Below are 13586 nucleotides of genomic sequence, written 5' to 3'. Positions count from 1 at the left end.
AGGGTCAAGGGCAGCAGTTGGCAAACTACAGCCCCCCAGGCTACACCTGCCTGGGCTGCTGTGACCTGGCCTGAGAGCAGAGAATGGTTTGCACGTTTTAAGAGAGGGAGCGTACGTACGTATACAAAGCCTAAATATTTACTCTCCGGCCAGTAGTAAAGTTGGCCAACCCCGGGCCAAGGTCTAAAGAGAGGGCTCGTCACACAGGGTGAGCGACCCCAGTTCTGCAGGCAGGGGTGAGCGGTGAAGGGGGTGATTTGTATCGAGAGGTAGAGAGGGGCCCGGGCCGAGTTCCAGCCAGGCAGAGAAATGCGACTGGAGCCTCAGCTGAGGACCCTGCCTGCTGCCTGTACTGCTGAGGAGGACGCGGGATTCAGGACTCCAGTCCAGCACAGGCCGGCGGTGTTGAATCTCCGACGAAAGCAGCACGAGCCATTCACGAGGTTTTATCACCGTGTTCTTTTCTGTTAAGATCCCTTCATCCACAGCTCTGTGAAGCCTTTGAAATCTGTCAGATTAGCGTGAAGTGAGCTGGGGCTGGCCGGCAAGGGGCGGGGGTTAGTGTCGAGCTCACCGGGCTCCATCGTGGGGCTGACAGTCGCCCGCCCTGTTTGGGGCAATGGCAGGTGCAGCAGATCCTCTTCTATGAAGACTCGGTCGCGGCCCATCTCTCTAAGATCCTGACCTCCGACCAGCACTCGGTGGTGATCTCATCAGCCAAGTGAGTGCCCAGCGGCCTCAGGGGAGTCAGGGTCCCAGCCAGGACTGTCTCTCTAGAAGCCTCTTCCCGCGTTCCCCCCACAGAGTGCTCTGCGAGACCGTGAAGGACTTCGTGGCTCGGGTGGGGAAGGCCTACGAGAAGACCACCGAGAGCTCAGAGGAGTCGGAGGTCATGGCCAAGAAGGTGCGTCCTGGGCACCTGGGGTGGGTGTCAGGGCGGGGCAGCAGCCCCTCCACTCCCTCCTCTGTTCCCCGCCCAGTGCTCTGTCCTGAAAGAGAAGCTGGATTCTCTCCTCAAGACCCTGGATGACGAGTCCCAGGCCTCGTCCTCTCTGCCTACGCCGCCCCCCACCATCGCCGAGGAGGCGGAAGACGGGGAGGGGGCGGGCGGCAGCTGTGGCTCCAGTTCCACCGGGGACCGTGCCGTGGGGTCGGCCTGCCCAGCCCGGCCGCAGATATTCCGTCCTCGGGAGCAGCTCATGCTGAGAGCCAACAGCCTGAAGAAGGCGATTCGCCAGATCATAGAGCACACAGAGAAAGGTAGCCGGGCTCTGGATGCCGCGGGGCTTTCTGCAGGCCAGCCCCGGGCGCTCCCAGTTTCCCCCTGAACGTGGCGCGAGACACAGAGGGACCCACCGTGTAGGCCAGAGCCGCTCTGGACCGCCTGACGCAGGCCAGCGCCTCCTTCCTCAGGGCCTGTGCCCGATGGAAAGACACTGAGCGGACGGCAGAGCCGAGAGGGCGCCCCCAGCTGGTGGAAAGGTGCCTCGCGCGGGCACACGCGGGGAGCGTGTTGGGGGACCCACTCCCTGGAAGTGTCCTCACCTGTGGCAGCTCTGGCAGACCTCGGGCGCAGCCGGGCCTTGTCCGCTTAGAGGTGGGACTGTCTCTGGGGGCGGGGGGTCCGAGGAGAGCCTCCGTGCTGAGACCTGAGGTGTTCTGAGGACACCCGCGGAGGACGGCCCCGTGCCCAGGAGGGAGGTGGGCCTGGGCCAGAGGTGGGGGATGAGGCTGTAGGACGATGTGAGGGACAGAGAAGTGAGGATGGGGTCGGAGGCCGGGCGCACCGGGGCGGTGCTCAGAGACGGGGGGACACCTGACCGCAGGAGCGCGGGTGGCTGCCCTCCACCCCCCATTCTGCCAGCACGTGGGTGGGCGGGTGGGCAGCCCCGCTGCGAGTCTCTTTCTGCCTCAGGTCTGACTTCTGATGCCAGAACCCCCGCCTGGCCGCCCACCCCCACCAGCCCCCAGCTCAGGGTCCCACCCCCGTGCGTCCTGTTGAGCATCCGCGGGTGTCTGGGGGAGCAGGTGTCCCGCAGGGGAGGCTCCTTCCCCCGGGTCTAACTCGGTGTGTGCCTGCGGTGCTGGGCGATGCTGATGATTGTAGGGGACGGGGCAGGGGGAGTCCACCAGCTGTGGAAACGCGAGTGGGGCCTGGGGCCAGCGGGCGCTCAGTCCCCAGGGGCCCTGCCTCTGCCTGGGGCGCCCCCCAGCCCCGCCGCTGCCTGTCGGGGGGGTTTCCGGGGTGCTGCTCAGCACCCCTTATGCAAACCGGGACGTAAGGGGTTGGGGGCTGAGTGCTGTCCACTCCAGAACAGGCGGGGCTCAGCAGCACGCTGAGGGTGGGGACCCCCCAAACCCGGGGTGGAGAGGGGCTCCAGGGGCCCCCCCGTTCTGGAGGTGCTTGTGGATGAGCTGCTTCTAGAGGCTTCCTTGTGACCTCCAAACCGGCCGCAGGGCTGTAGCTGTCCGGCTCTTGGGGGGGGTGGTTTGCTTGTAACAGTTGTGCATTTGTACAGCCCCTTTTCTCACTGGTAGCATTTTTGCCCACTACCATCCTTTCTTTCTTCCTCCACTTAATTTTGCTTCTGCCTTTTTTGTTGGCAAACACGACTTCAGCCTTTCTTTCCTGACATGTGAAATTTCAGTTTCTCTGGGGTTTGTCAGAGGGCGTGGGGATGGCGCCTGAACTCAGGTTAAAGGGAGAAAAAACTTCCAATAAAAAGATGTAAAACTACCCTCTACCTCTGGCCGGGCCCAGCCTGTTGCGCCCTGGCCATGGTGGGGCAGCCTGTGACGATTTATTTCAGTTTTTGCAGGACATTCAGGTATTGAAAGGGAGGGGGGGAAAAAAAGACCAAAAAAAGAAAAAAAAAAGGTGTGATTTTGAAATTGAAAAGGACACTGAAAGTTTACATTTTATAACATTATGTACAGATTGTATTTAAAGCAGAAATATTTAAGACAGTTGTAACCCTATAAAGCTGATGAAATATTAAAACAAGACAAAATACTTTTAACAGAAAGAAAAAAAAAAGGCGGGGGGGGCGTCTGCGCTGTGGTGTCTGAGGCAGGCGCCGGCTCCAGTGGTCGAGGGGCCCGGGGCTTGGACAGGTCATCGGCCCTGGTGTCCCCTGATGCCACTGCTGAATGTCCTTAGTCGGCCTGGGGGAGAGAGGCACCCCTGCATAGGGTTAGAGACTCGCCCAGTCGATCGCTCCCTTTTCCTAGACTCTGTTTGCTAAGCTTTGAAGAGAACACTGTAAAACCACAGTGACTGTGAACTGCATTACCTCCACCCTCACCCAGACCCTGAGATCCTCCCCAGCAAGTTTTCTTGTCTTATCTCTCGGTACCTTCAGAAACCATCTCATACCTTTTCTGCTCTCATCAGACCCTTTTCTCTCTGAGCAGATCGACCTGCTGCTTCTTATAGTGAGAATAGTGAGGTCGTGACCTGCCCCTGTGCACTGGCGGGTGCACTGTTCCGTCCGGGCTGTGCGTGCTCTCGCTCGTTATTCCCCTCCCCTCTGTCTCTCCCAGCCCTCGGCCCTCCTCCCCAGCCAGCTGGCACGAGTGTCCCGGTGCCCTGTGTGCCGGGGCCGGGGAGAAAGTGGGACGGGTCGGAGCTTCGGGTCTAAGCCTTCAGCCGAGACGACGTTTGAAGGGAGATGAGTGAGATGAGGGGGGGTCCGCGTCCAGTGGGAGCCCCGCCAGCCCGGTGATGCCTGCGGGGTAACGTCCGTGCGCTCAGCCGCAAATACCCTTGCCTTGCACAGCTGTGGACGAGCAGAACGCCCAGACCCAAGAGCACGAGGGGTTCATCTTAGGTCTCTCCGAGTCGGAGGAGAAGAAGGACCTGAAGTCGGATGACAGAGCGTGCCACGGCGAGGGCCACGGCGAGGGCCACGGCGCTGCCAAGGGCAGGAGCCTCCGCAGAGGTACAGTGGCCCTCGTGACCCGCGGCGCCGCCATCAGGCCTTTTTGTCTGCGCTGCTCAGAAGCTTGCCTTGGGAAGCTTACGGGTGCTTTCTTACGGTTTCTGTGGCCACTTGGAAGTGTAAAAAGTCTCAAACAGGTGACCTGTCTCACATACCACCTCCTTTCGCCTGGTGCAGGCCTGGCGGGACCCTGGGCAGGGGGCGACCTTGCTGCTGGGGCGGCGCTTCCCTCTGAACCTCCCTGCGCGCCCGGGGTCCTCACCCAGGGCTTGGGGCCTCCTGGCTGCAGCTGGCCACATGCCACGTTTGCTCCAGGTGGTAAGGGACCACCCAGCTGTACGGGCCACCACCTGGGGACCCCTAGCCCTCCTGGAACAGCCCCAACTCTGTGCGGTCCCCTCGCTCGTGGCCTTTACGAGCCACCGGGAGATCCTGCCCCAGAGTTTCCTCCACCACGTTCCTGTGCAGGACTCCCCTCTGCCCGTGCACAGACCCCGCGGCCCGACTGCGGTTGCAGGCCGCCCCTCCCCCTCCCTGGCCTCGTCAGGTCACCTCACATCACCGCGGCCCCAGCCCCTCAGGGGCCTGTGTCTCTTTGGCGGGTGCCCGAGCCCGCTCACCTCTGCGTCCCCTTTCTCGTTTCCCCTCCTTGCTCGCTGCCTCGCTCCTCGTCTTGCACACTCGGCCGCGGCTGGTGGCGCTTGTGCCCACTCCTCGCTTCCCTTGGCCCCCCTCCGCCTGCTCCTTTCTCTGATGAACGCTGCCAGTAGCTCAGTCGCGTTCTGTTTTCTGTTCTGTTCTCATAGTGTCCAAATCCCCGTGTGAGAAGCTGATAAGCAAAGGAAGCTTGTCCCTGGGCGGTTCTGCCTCTCTTCCTTCGCAGTCAGGAAACCGGGACAGCCCGCCAGCACTGAACACGAAGATCCTGTTCCCCAGTGAGTGCGGCACCGCACTGTGTGTCTGGGGGAGGGGCGCAGGCAGGGCGCTAAGCTTTCCAGCTCAGCGCCCAGCTGTCGCTCTGCCTGGCAGTAGTCTGAGGGGTTAACGAGACCAGGCCCCTGTCTTCCAAGAGTTCACAGATCCATGGGAAAGATAGGCAGAATTTCAGAGTCATGTCACGGTATGAAAAGTGCTCTTGTTTATTACAAAGAGCAGACGGCATTCAAATCGTTGCCCTGGGGTCCCAGGAAGATGTCACTGAGGAGGTGATACTCGAGCTGGGTGCTGATGGGTAAATAGGGGTTGGGCTGAGTGAAGAGGGAAGGGCCGGCAGGTCGTGCCGGGGAGCCGGTGGATCACCCCTTTGTTTCCAGCATGATTGCAGAAGGAGCACAGCTGGCCACCGGGAGGGTCGGGCCCAGTGCCCTTGCCTTGCCTTCATTTCGCCCAGGATCATGTCAAGGCAGCTCCTGTTGCTTCTTCCCTCAGGGGGAGTCACGATAACACTCTGTGTCTGTAGTAGGAGGGAATGGTCCCTTAACCAGCTTCCTGAGGCCGCTTCGTGAGGCCTGCTGGGCAAAAGCTAGAGCACACGCTGCTCCTGTAAGTGATTGGCAATCGCTAGGTGAATCTCATTTGAATAGAAAGAAAATTGCGGAAGCTCTAGGGAAAAGAGGCTGAGACAGATTTGGTTAATAAGCAGCAAAGATGTTACTGGAAGGGATGGATTGGCAGAATGTTCAAAAGCAGGGCTCCATCTCAGCCTTACTGTTTATAATTTAAATTTTTTAAATTGGTGCAGGTATCTTGAGGGTTCTGGTCACCTGGAGGGTTCCTTGTTTAACCTTTTCTCGTGAATTTAGCCTTATAAAGTTGTATGACTAGACCCTACGATTAGTTGCAGTAGGGATCATTTTGGTGGAGTTTCTTAAATTAGTGAGAACTATCTTTGTAAGGTCTTTTCTGATGTGTCTCATAGGTGTTGGTTACCACCCGGCGTTCATTTTTGTTCTGTGAATATGGATTTATGACAGCGATTTTTGCCCTGAGACTATTAATTGTCAAAGTTTGGACATTTTTATGCGGTATTTTAGAAACATCTTATTATAATAACCTTCTGAAGAACATGTGGACCATTAGCCTCAAAGACACGACGGCCTCTTCATTTGGGAGCCGCCAGGCAGTACTGTCTCCTGTTTTCTCCCTTACAGATGTTCGCGCCGGGATGTCTGGTTCCTTGCCTGGAGGTTCAGTCATCAGTCGATTATTAATTAATGCTGATCCCTTTAACTCCGAACCAGAAAACCTGTGAGTACGGGGTAAACCAAGGGGGCATGTTGTTAGCTGAATGCTGGAGCGTAGAAAACTGGCTTGGAATTAACTAGAGAAATTCGTGAGCAGCTGCCTGGGTGACCCTTTTCCAGCTGGTGTTGGCCAATAAGGAAAACCTAGTAGGTGTGAGGCGTCCGGGGCAGAGGGTGGGTTGGGAATGTCTGGGAAGGGAGGCGCCGTCCTGGCGCGTGCCTGACCTTCTGGGGCCTCGGCAGGCTTGGAGACTCTGCCCGTGTCCTCGGTCGTCCTCCCCGCGGTCCTTGCTGGCCCTGCGTTGGCGCCGCCTCCTGACCACCTTCCTTCTGGCGGGTCTGCCGCTCCCGTTAGTGTAGCTCCCAGGCTGGCAGCGCCTTCTCGCCGTGCCTGGGGAGATGCTGTCCTCTGGGGAACGAAGTCCCGACGCTGCTCTGCGCGCCACGTGCTGTGTCCACTGCCCAGCGTCAAAGGCAGTGAGGGCTTTCGCGCAGCTTGTTCTCGTGTGTGTAGAGACCGTTGCGGGGACACATGGTATTTTGAAAGCCCAGCCTTCTAGATTTCCCTTCCTGTTGGCTGATAGCAAGTTCTGGGCAACTAGTGGCTAGTGGCAGCTGGTTAAAAGTTGTCCACCATGTGTGTCCGGCGTGGTGGGGAGAGTAACAGTGAGAAAGGTGCGGTTCAGAGACTCTGGCTTTCGGGAAGCAGAGCTGCAAGCCTGCACAGTGGCAGCCAGTTTTCCTGCAGGGTGGCCTGGGTTCCCACACCTGCTCCAGTGCTGGCCCGCGTCCTTGTCCCCAGCCTGGCACCACCCTCCTGTCTGCTCCTCACGCCGGGGCCTGTCAAGGCCTGTGGTCCTGACCCTTCCTGAGTTGTTCTCCCCAACAAGGCCAGAGCTGTAGGCTTACATGAGCAGCGCCCACAGAGGCCTCCGGGACTAGATGTGCTGTCTCTTTCTGCCACCTGAGGTCCCTGCATTTCCGCACCTGGCAGCGAGGGCTGTGGTCTCTTCCTTCAGGGAGAGGCTTCTCCTTCCCCTGGGGAGACACAAGCTGCTCTCCTCTCCTCCCTCCCCAGCACGGTGTGCCGGGCCTCGTTCACGGGGGTGAGGGTCCGGAAGGAGTCTTACCTGCAGTGGACCTGGGACGTGGGGCTGGGCTGGACATTTTCAAATTGGGGACTTTGCTTTGATTGGGTCTAGGGACGTTTGAGGGACGTTTTGGGATCCAGGGTGTAAGCACGTGTGAGCGTGTGTGCCACGGATGTCATCAGGTTTAACGTTGCTGATGGGAACGTGAGGTGATGCAGCCACTTTTAAGACAGTCTGGCGGTTCCTCAAAACCCAGGGTTTTTGGGCTTCCCTGGTGGCGCAGTGGTTGAGAGTCCGCCTGCCGATGCAGGGGACGCAGGTTCGTGCCCCGGTCCGGGAGGATCCCACATGCTGCGGAGCGGCTGGGCCCGTGAGCCATGGCCGCTGAGCCTGTGCGTCTGGAGCCTGTGCTCCGCAACGGGAGAGGCCACAACAGTGAGAAGCCCGCGTACCGCCAAAAACAAACAAAAACAAACAAAAAACCAGGGTTTCCACGTGGCCCAGCAGGTCCCTTCCTAGGGTTACTCCCAAGAGAAGAGAAAACACGTCCCCACTGAAGCGTGTGTACGAGTGTTCACAAATCATAGCTCAAAAGTGAAGCAGCCCAAAGGCCCATCAGCCAAGGATCCCTGCAGTGGGTTGTCGCTGTTCCCCATTAACCGGGCTGAAGCCCTGAACTCAGGTGAACCCAGTGTTCGTGGCATGAAAACGTGCTCAGTGATGGGAGCCAGACGCAAAGGGCCACACACTGTGTGATTTCATTTCTAGGAACCATCCAGAATCTGGAAGTCCGCAGAGGACAGAAAGCAGAGTAGTGGTTGCCGGCGCTGGGGAGGGGTTGGGGCTCCTGGCTGAAGGATGTGGACTTTCTTTTTGGGGTGATGAGCTGTTCTAAAATTGATTGTCGTGACTCTGAATACGTAAACAATCACTATGGAGTTGGACATTTTAAATGGGTAAATTGTATGGTATGTGAGTTATATCTCAGTAATGCTGTTACCTCCCCGCCACCCCCCCCAAAAAAAAACAAAACCAAACAAACAAAAAAACTGAGTTTTGCCCTCAGGAAGAACTGCTTAGAGGCTGGCATGCAGGGTTGTTCTAAATGGCGTGAAACGCTCCTTTGCAGAGAGTATTACACAGAGAAGTGCGTCATGAACAATTATTTTGGCATCGGCCTGGATGCGAAGATCTCCCTGGACTTCAACAACAAGCGTGACGAGCACCCAGAGAAGTGCAGGTGGGTGCCGGCTCCTGCGCACGCCTGTCCTTCGGGTCTTGTGGTGGTTTCTCCTTCCGGCCGTGGGGTAATTTCTGGGGCGCACAGAGCCCTCAGGCAGAGTACAGACACGGAGCCCGAATGCCTTGTCAGAAAGCGGGGCGCATCTGTGTGTCATGGCCACAGCAGTGGCATCTCCATGTCACCCTCAGGTGGGGTTAGGGCTTGCTCCCCCGCAAGGCCCTCGAGCAGGCAAATGCCACAGGAGAGGCCCCGGGGGGGTGTTTCGCTGGGGGTGTTCAGCTTCTCCCCTAAATCACCACGTACTGTCTCCCCCTGGTCGGGGAGAGGACGGAGAGAAATGGGAAGGTTTCCTCCTGGCTGAAGTAGAAAGTCCTCTCCTCCGGGGAGACGTGACAAGGGAAGAAGGGAGTTGATGTCTCCTGCCCCACCCCACGGTGACCGTCACCTGGAGGGCAGACTGTTCAGCTGTGACTTTCTAGAACTAGAGGCAGGAAAGCTGGTGTGTTTGGGCGGAGAACAGCCATTGATGCAGGAGGAGGGGGCCCCTTGCTGGAGAGCCTGCAGACCTGCCCCCGCCAGGTGCCCTTGTCACTCGGAGGGAGGCGGTCACAGTGACACCTGAGGAGTTGCCCGGCAATCCCCCGACTCCTGTATGGTTGGACCTTTCTCGGAAAACAAAATCAAGCATAAGAACTCAAAAACCTTGGAGCTCTGGGGCTCGAGTATCAGAAAAGGCTCAGAGGTCCCCAGGGGGCATCCCTGTTACACAGTGCATGATGGGAGCCCAAATCATTTGAAGATACCCCTGTTAGTCTGAATACAACTGAAAAGGCATTGAAATGCATGTAATTTATCAGAGCAGAACAGGTGAGGAGCAAGGCCACATGTGACATATTTTTAGAAACTTGGGATCCTGGTATATAATCTTCCCTGAGTTTGTATCTTTGAGAAGGTCTACTTAGAAAATGCCGCTTCTACAAATCTACCCTTAAAAAGTAATTGGGAACTTCGGCAAAGAGGCGTTTACCAAGGGCCACTGCCATGTACGTTATAGAGCTCAGGGGTGGGAACAAGTAGAGACCCGTCAAAGGGGTTAATTCAGCGAGTGCTGGTGGGAAGTGCCCCGTTGTGGTCATTCGTGCTCAGGACACAGGGCGGTGCTCTCCGTGCAGGGCGAAGTGCACAGTTACCGCTATTTCAGCTGTAAATCAAGTTCCTAAGGAAATACACTGAAGCATTTATCATTAGTACTTACAGATGTGGGGATTGTGAATTCTCCTTTGTGCTTTTCTGCCCTTTCCAAATTTTCTGTGGTAAGCATAATTTTATAGCTGGAAAAAAATTGTGATTTATACTTTTTTTTGTGAGGTTCTGTAATGTCTTACCTTTTTTACCTCTCAGGGTATGATTACTTTCTTGGCAGTGTTACTCTTTAGCAGAATTTCTGGTCAGTGAATGTATCTCTTTAGCCCGTCTCGCGTGGACATGTGACAAGGGCATGTCCTCCTCATCTTAACGGTGTCGCTGCTGGGAGTGATTGCCCGGTGTGACCCATCTGTGATGAGGTGGCAGCAAGGGCCGTAGGTAGCTGTGTAGAGAAAGCTGAGACCCACGTCCGTGCTTTGCTTTCCACCCCTAGGAGTCGAACCAAGAACATGATGTGGTACGGAGTCCTCGGCACCAGAGAGCTGCTGCACAGAACCTACAAGAACCTGGAGCAGAAGGTCCTGCTGGAGGTGAGCAGGCGGCCCCCTGCCGGCCCCTCTGCTGACCCGGTGGCCCCTCGGCCTTAGCCCAGGGCGGTGTGCTGGGGGGAGGGAGCCCCCAGCTGACGCCTGGATCTCTCTTCTCTCCTTTTACGCATTTCTACCACTCAGTGTGACGGGCGACCCATCCCACTGCCCAGTCTCCAGGGAATTGCTGTCCTCAACATTCCCAGCTATGCTGGAGGGACCAACTTCTGGGGGGGCACCAAGGAGGACGATGTACGTACGGGGGTGCTGGGCGGCGAGGGCCCGAGCCCAGGGAAGGGGATGGGGGCGGGGTCCCGAGAGGCGGCCCCTTCGGGAGCCATGGAGGAGCCTCCCGCTCTGGGGGTGCTCTGTCAGTGAGGCGGAGGGACGAGTGGAGCGGGGCCCCTGTGCCGGCAGCGGGGGTGCAGCGGAGAGCACGGCAGGCAGGCCCCGCTCCCGCGGCCTCGACAAAGGGATGCCAGGCAGGACAGGCGTGGTCGCAGGCGTGGCTTGGAATCCGGGCCCGTATCTGGGAAGGCTCCTAGGAGGAGGGACACCTACACTGAGACCTGAGGGTGATGCGGGGTTGGACAGGTCAGGTGGGTATGGGGCAGGAGGAGGGAGCAGCGTATGTGAAGCCTTGGCGGCCAGGCAGGGCCGCGTGCGGACAGGAGGCTCGCTGGCGTGTGCGTGCTGGGCGGAGCACAGAGAGGGTAGAGCTCCCGTGGGGCCGTGTAAGCCAGGGAGGAGTTTGGAATTTATGCCGAGAACTCTGGGGGCATTGATAGGTTTTAACCAGGGGCCTGACTTCCTTCGTACATAATAGCTAATAAAAACAGTTGACACCGGCTGCACACTGAGCGTGTGCCAGTCCTTCTCAGCACTGTGCCCGTTGACGGCCCTCATGAGAACCTGTGAGGAACGTACCTGTGTTAGCCCCGCTAACACAGGGAACCCGGGTAGAGAGACAGTAACTTGCCCAAGCTCCCACGCTAGTGAGTGGCAGGCCTGGGGTTTGATCTCAGGCAGCTGCTCTCAGGCTCTGACGTGGAGACCCGTCAGCAAGTGTTCACCCCATAGCTTCTCCTACTAGTGGGCCTGTCGGGCTCTCGCCAGTGCAGCGGCCCCCAGGTGAGAAGGATGCGCATGGCGGGGGGCGTGTTCAGGGAAGCTGGGAGCAGAGGTCAGCTCTGACGCCGGCTCTTCCAGACCTTTGCAGCCCCGTCGTTCGATGACAAGATCTTGGAGGTGGTCGCGGTGTTCGGCAGCATGCAGATGGCCGTCTCCCGTGTCATAAAGCTGCAGCATCACCGCATCGCTCAGGTACCGGCCGTGGTCCTGGAGGCTGGAGGGGCCTGGGTGGAGCTGTGGCTCACACACGTTTGGGGCGGCAGGCCTGGCCCAGAGCCGCGCTCTCAGATATATGGGCCCCCGGAGTGCGGAGCCCAGGGGAGGAGGCGCTTTTCCAGGATCGCCCTGGCCTCCGCCTGGTCCAGAGCCTGCTCTCACCTGCCGTGTTTTGACAATTAAAAAATACTTTCGAAACTGGGGCTGGCGTGTACCCTCCCTGAGCTCCCTCCCTGACTCACTCTGTGGGTACCATCTGTGTCCTGCCCACCCCTGCTGAGGTGGGGTGAGATGAGACGGGCCTGGCTGACCTTGGGCCCTGGGCCTGCAGCTCTTAGAAGCCACAGCCTGAGTCTGGGAGCAGAGGCTGAGTGCGTGGCCTCGCCCGGCTGCTCGGAGGCCCGGCTAGCAGGTGGCAGGGTGGGTTCCCCATCCGGTACTTCTGGTAATGGGTTGGGAAGGGTGTGTCTGTCGGTGGGGTTGGGGAGGGCGATGTTCTCAGGCACAGAGATGGGGAGTTCATGCTCCCCTGAACCCCAGTCCTTTCTGTCCCCACCATGGGCTGCTTGAATTTCACAATTTTAATTCCTTGGCAGTATTTTTTGTTGAAAAGAGGAGCACTTGTTAGATGTTTGCTCTGTTCTGGGAGTGTCATCACGTGCCCAGGGACCCAGCAGCTCTTGGTGGTCATGTGTCCCCGCCCTGGGCCTGGTGCTGGTGTCTGAGCACAGAGTTCCCCGCACTGCGATCACAGATGGCGGTGCTGGGTGCAGGGCAGTGGGAGCGGGGTGGGGCACACCCCCTGCGCTCCATGAGCTGCGCTCTAGGCGGGGATGCTCTGACCCCAGAGGCTGGGGGGGGCGGGGTATGGTGTCACCCTAGGGGTCAGCCAGCCAGTGCAGGGGTGTGTAGGGCAGGACGGTGCCTGTGGTGCTGACAGCACTTGAAGGCTCCTGGGTGCAGCTCGGTGATGGCTGTGATGTTTGCTCAGTGTCGCACGGTGAAGATCTCCATCCTGGGGGATGAGGGCGTACCTGTGCAGGTGGACGGAGAGGCCTGGATCCAGCCGCCAGGGTACATTCGGATTATCCACAAGAACCGGGCACAGACGCTCACCAGGGATCGGGTAAGACAGACTGCCTGTGGCGCACATGTGCCCCTTCTAGGAGAAGACCTGGAGTTTTTAATGTTTTGTTCCAGGAATTTATTTTTTTTGAAGATTAAGATTAAGTGAACAGGGCTCTAATTCCTAGCACTGCTCCCTCTCCCCCCAGCGTTAAAAAGAATGTCTCCCTTTCTAGCCGGTTATCCCGCTAGTGTCCCAGCAGTGATTATTGTTAGATGTGTGCTCGCAGGAGAGAGTGTAACACTGGCTTCCACGCCCTAGGCCTTTGAGAACACCCTGAAGTCCTGGGAGGACAAGCAGAAGTGTGAGCTGCCCCGCCCTCCATCTTTCTCTCTGCACCCGGAGATCCTGTCCGAGGAGGAAGCCAACCAGATGGACCAGTTTGGGCAGGCAGCGGGGGCCCTCATCCACAGGTGGGTGCCGCCTTTCCTCCGTGGTCCACTCCTCCGCGAGAGCGCCCGGGCCCCCTGACGTCACTGGGACGACCCAGGTCCGTGGCTGGGCCGCAGGCGTTGAGATGCCCCTGCCGGATCTTATGTGCCGTCTGCCTCCTTCACGAGGGCTCGGCCTGAGTTTCTGCTAACCCCGGGCTTTGGTATTTTCACTGACGGTCTTCCAGGGATTACTCGGGGTTTATGCAGGTGGGAGCTTCACACCACAGGCGTTTTCAGAGGCAGCTCATAGGTTTTACAGCCTATCCCGGATCTCTGAGAATAGTACCCCTCCTGCCTCCTTTAGCCCCCAGAGAGCGGGTTTGCTCTTAAGAAGCAGACCTTGTAGTTATTTTGAAAAAACAAAAGCCAACAGCCAAAGGCGTTTCCTTCTACTCTGGACCTTCCAGCACGGTGGTTGCCGCTCTGCC

At 58.2% G+C, this 13586-nt stretch overlaps 1 protein-coding gene across 13 annotated transcripts in view; it reads left to right on the top strand.

Annotated features, from left to right (window-relative positions):
- DGKD (diacylglycerol kinase delta) overlaps positions 1-13586 on the top strand; it is a 110195-nt gene that overhangs the window by 84078 nt on the left and 12531 nt on the right. For 6 of the 13 annotated variants that reach the window (XM_067740180.1, XM_067740190.1, XM_067740189.1 and 3 more), the window contains 12 exons: positions 627-721; positions 778-904; positions 981-1260; positions 3780-3941; positions 4748-4876; positions 6092-6188; positions 8342-8515; positions 10158-10254; positions 10396-10503; positions 11461-11574; positions 12590-12724; positions 12986-13137. In XM_067740180.1, coding sequence (XP_067596281.1) covers positions 627-721; positions 778-904; positions 981-1260; positions 3780-3941; positions 4748-4876; positions 6092-6188; positions 8342-8515; positions 10158-10254; positions 10396-10503; positions 11461-11574; positions 12590-12724; positions 12986-13137 — 1670 coding nt within the window. The remainder of the gene's footprint in view (positions 1-626; positions 722-777; positions 905-980; positions 1261-3779; positions 3942-4747; positions 4877-6091; positions 6189-8341; positions 8516-10157; positions 10255-10395; positions 10504-11460; positions 11575-12589; positions 12725-12985; positions 13138-13586) is intronic. The other 7 variants (XM_067740183.1, XM_067740181.1, XM_067740185.1 and 4 more) reach the window with 7 other exon arrangements.

Source organism: Pseudorca crassidens, chromosome 6 (genome assembly GCF_039906515.1).
Source record: "Pseudorca crassidens isolate mPseCra1 chromosome 6, mPseCra1.hap1, whole genome shotgun sequence".
In the NCBI taxonomy this organism is placed as follows: Eukaryota; Metazoa; Chordata; class Mammalia; order Artiodactyla; family Delphinidae; genus Pseudorca; species Pseudorca crassidens.
Note: the sequence above shows the minus strand (reverse complement) of the source record. Positions and strands in the feature narration are given on the sequence as shown.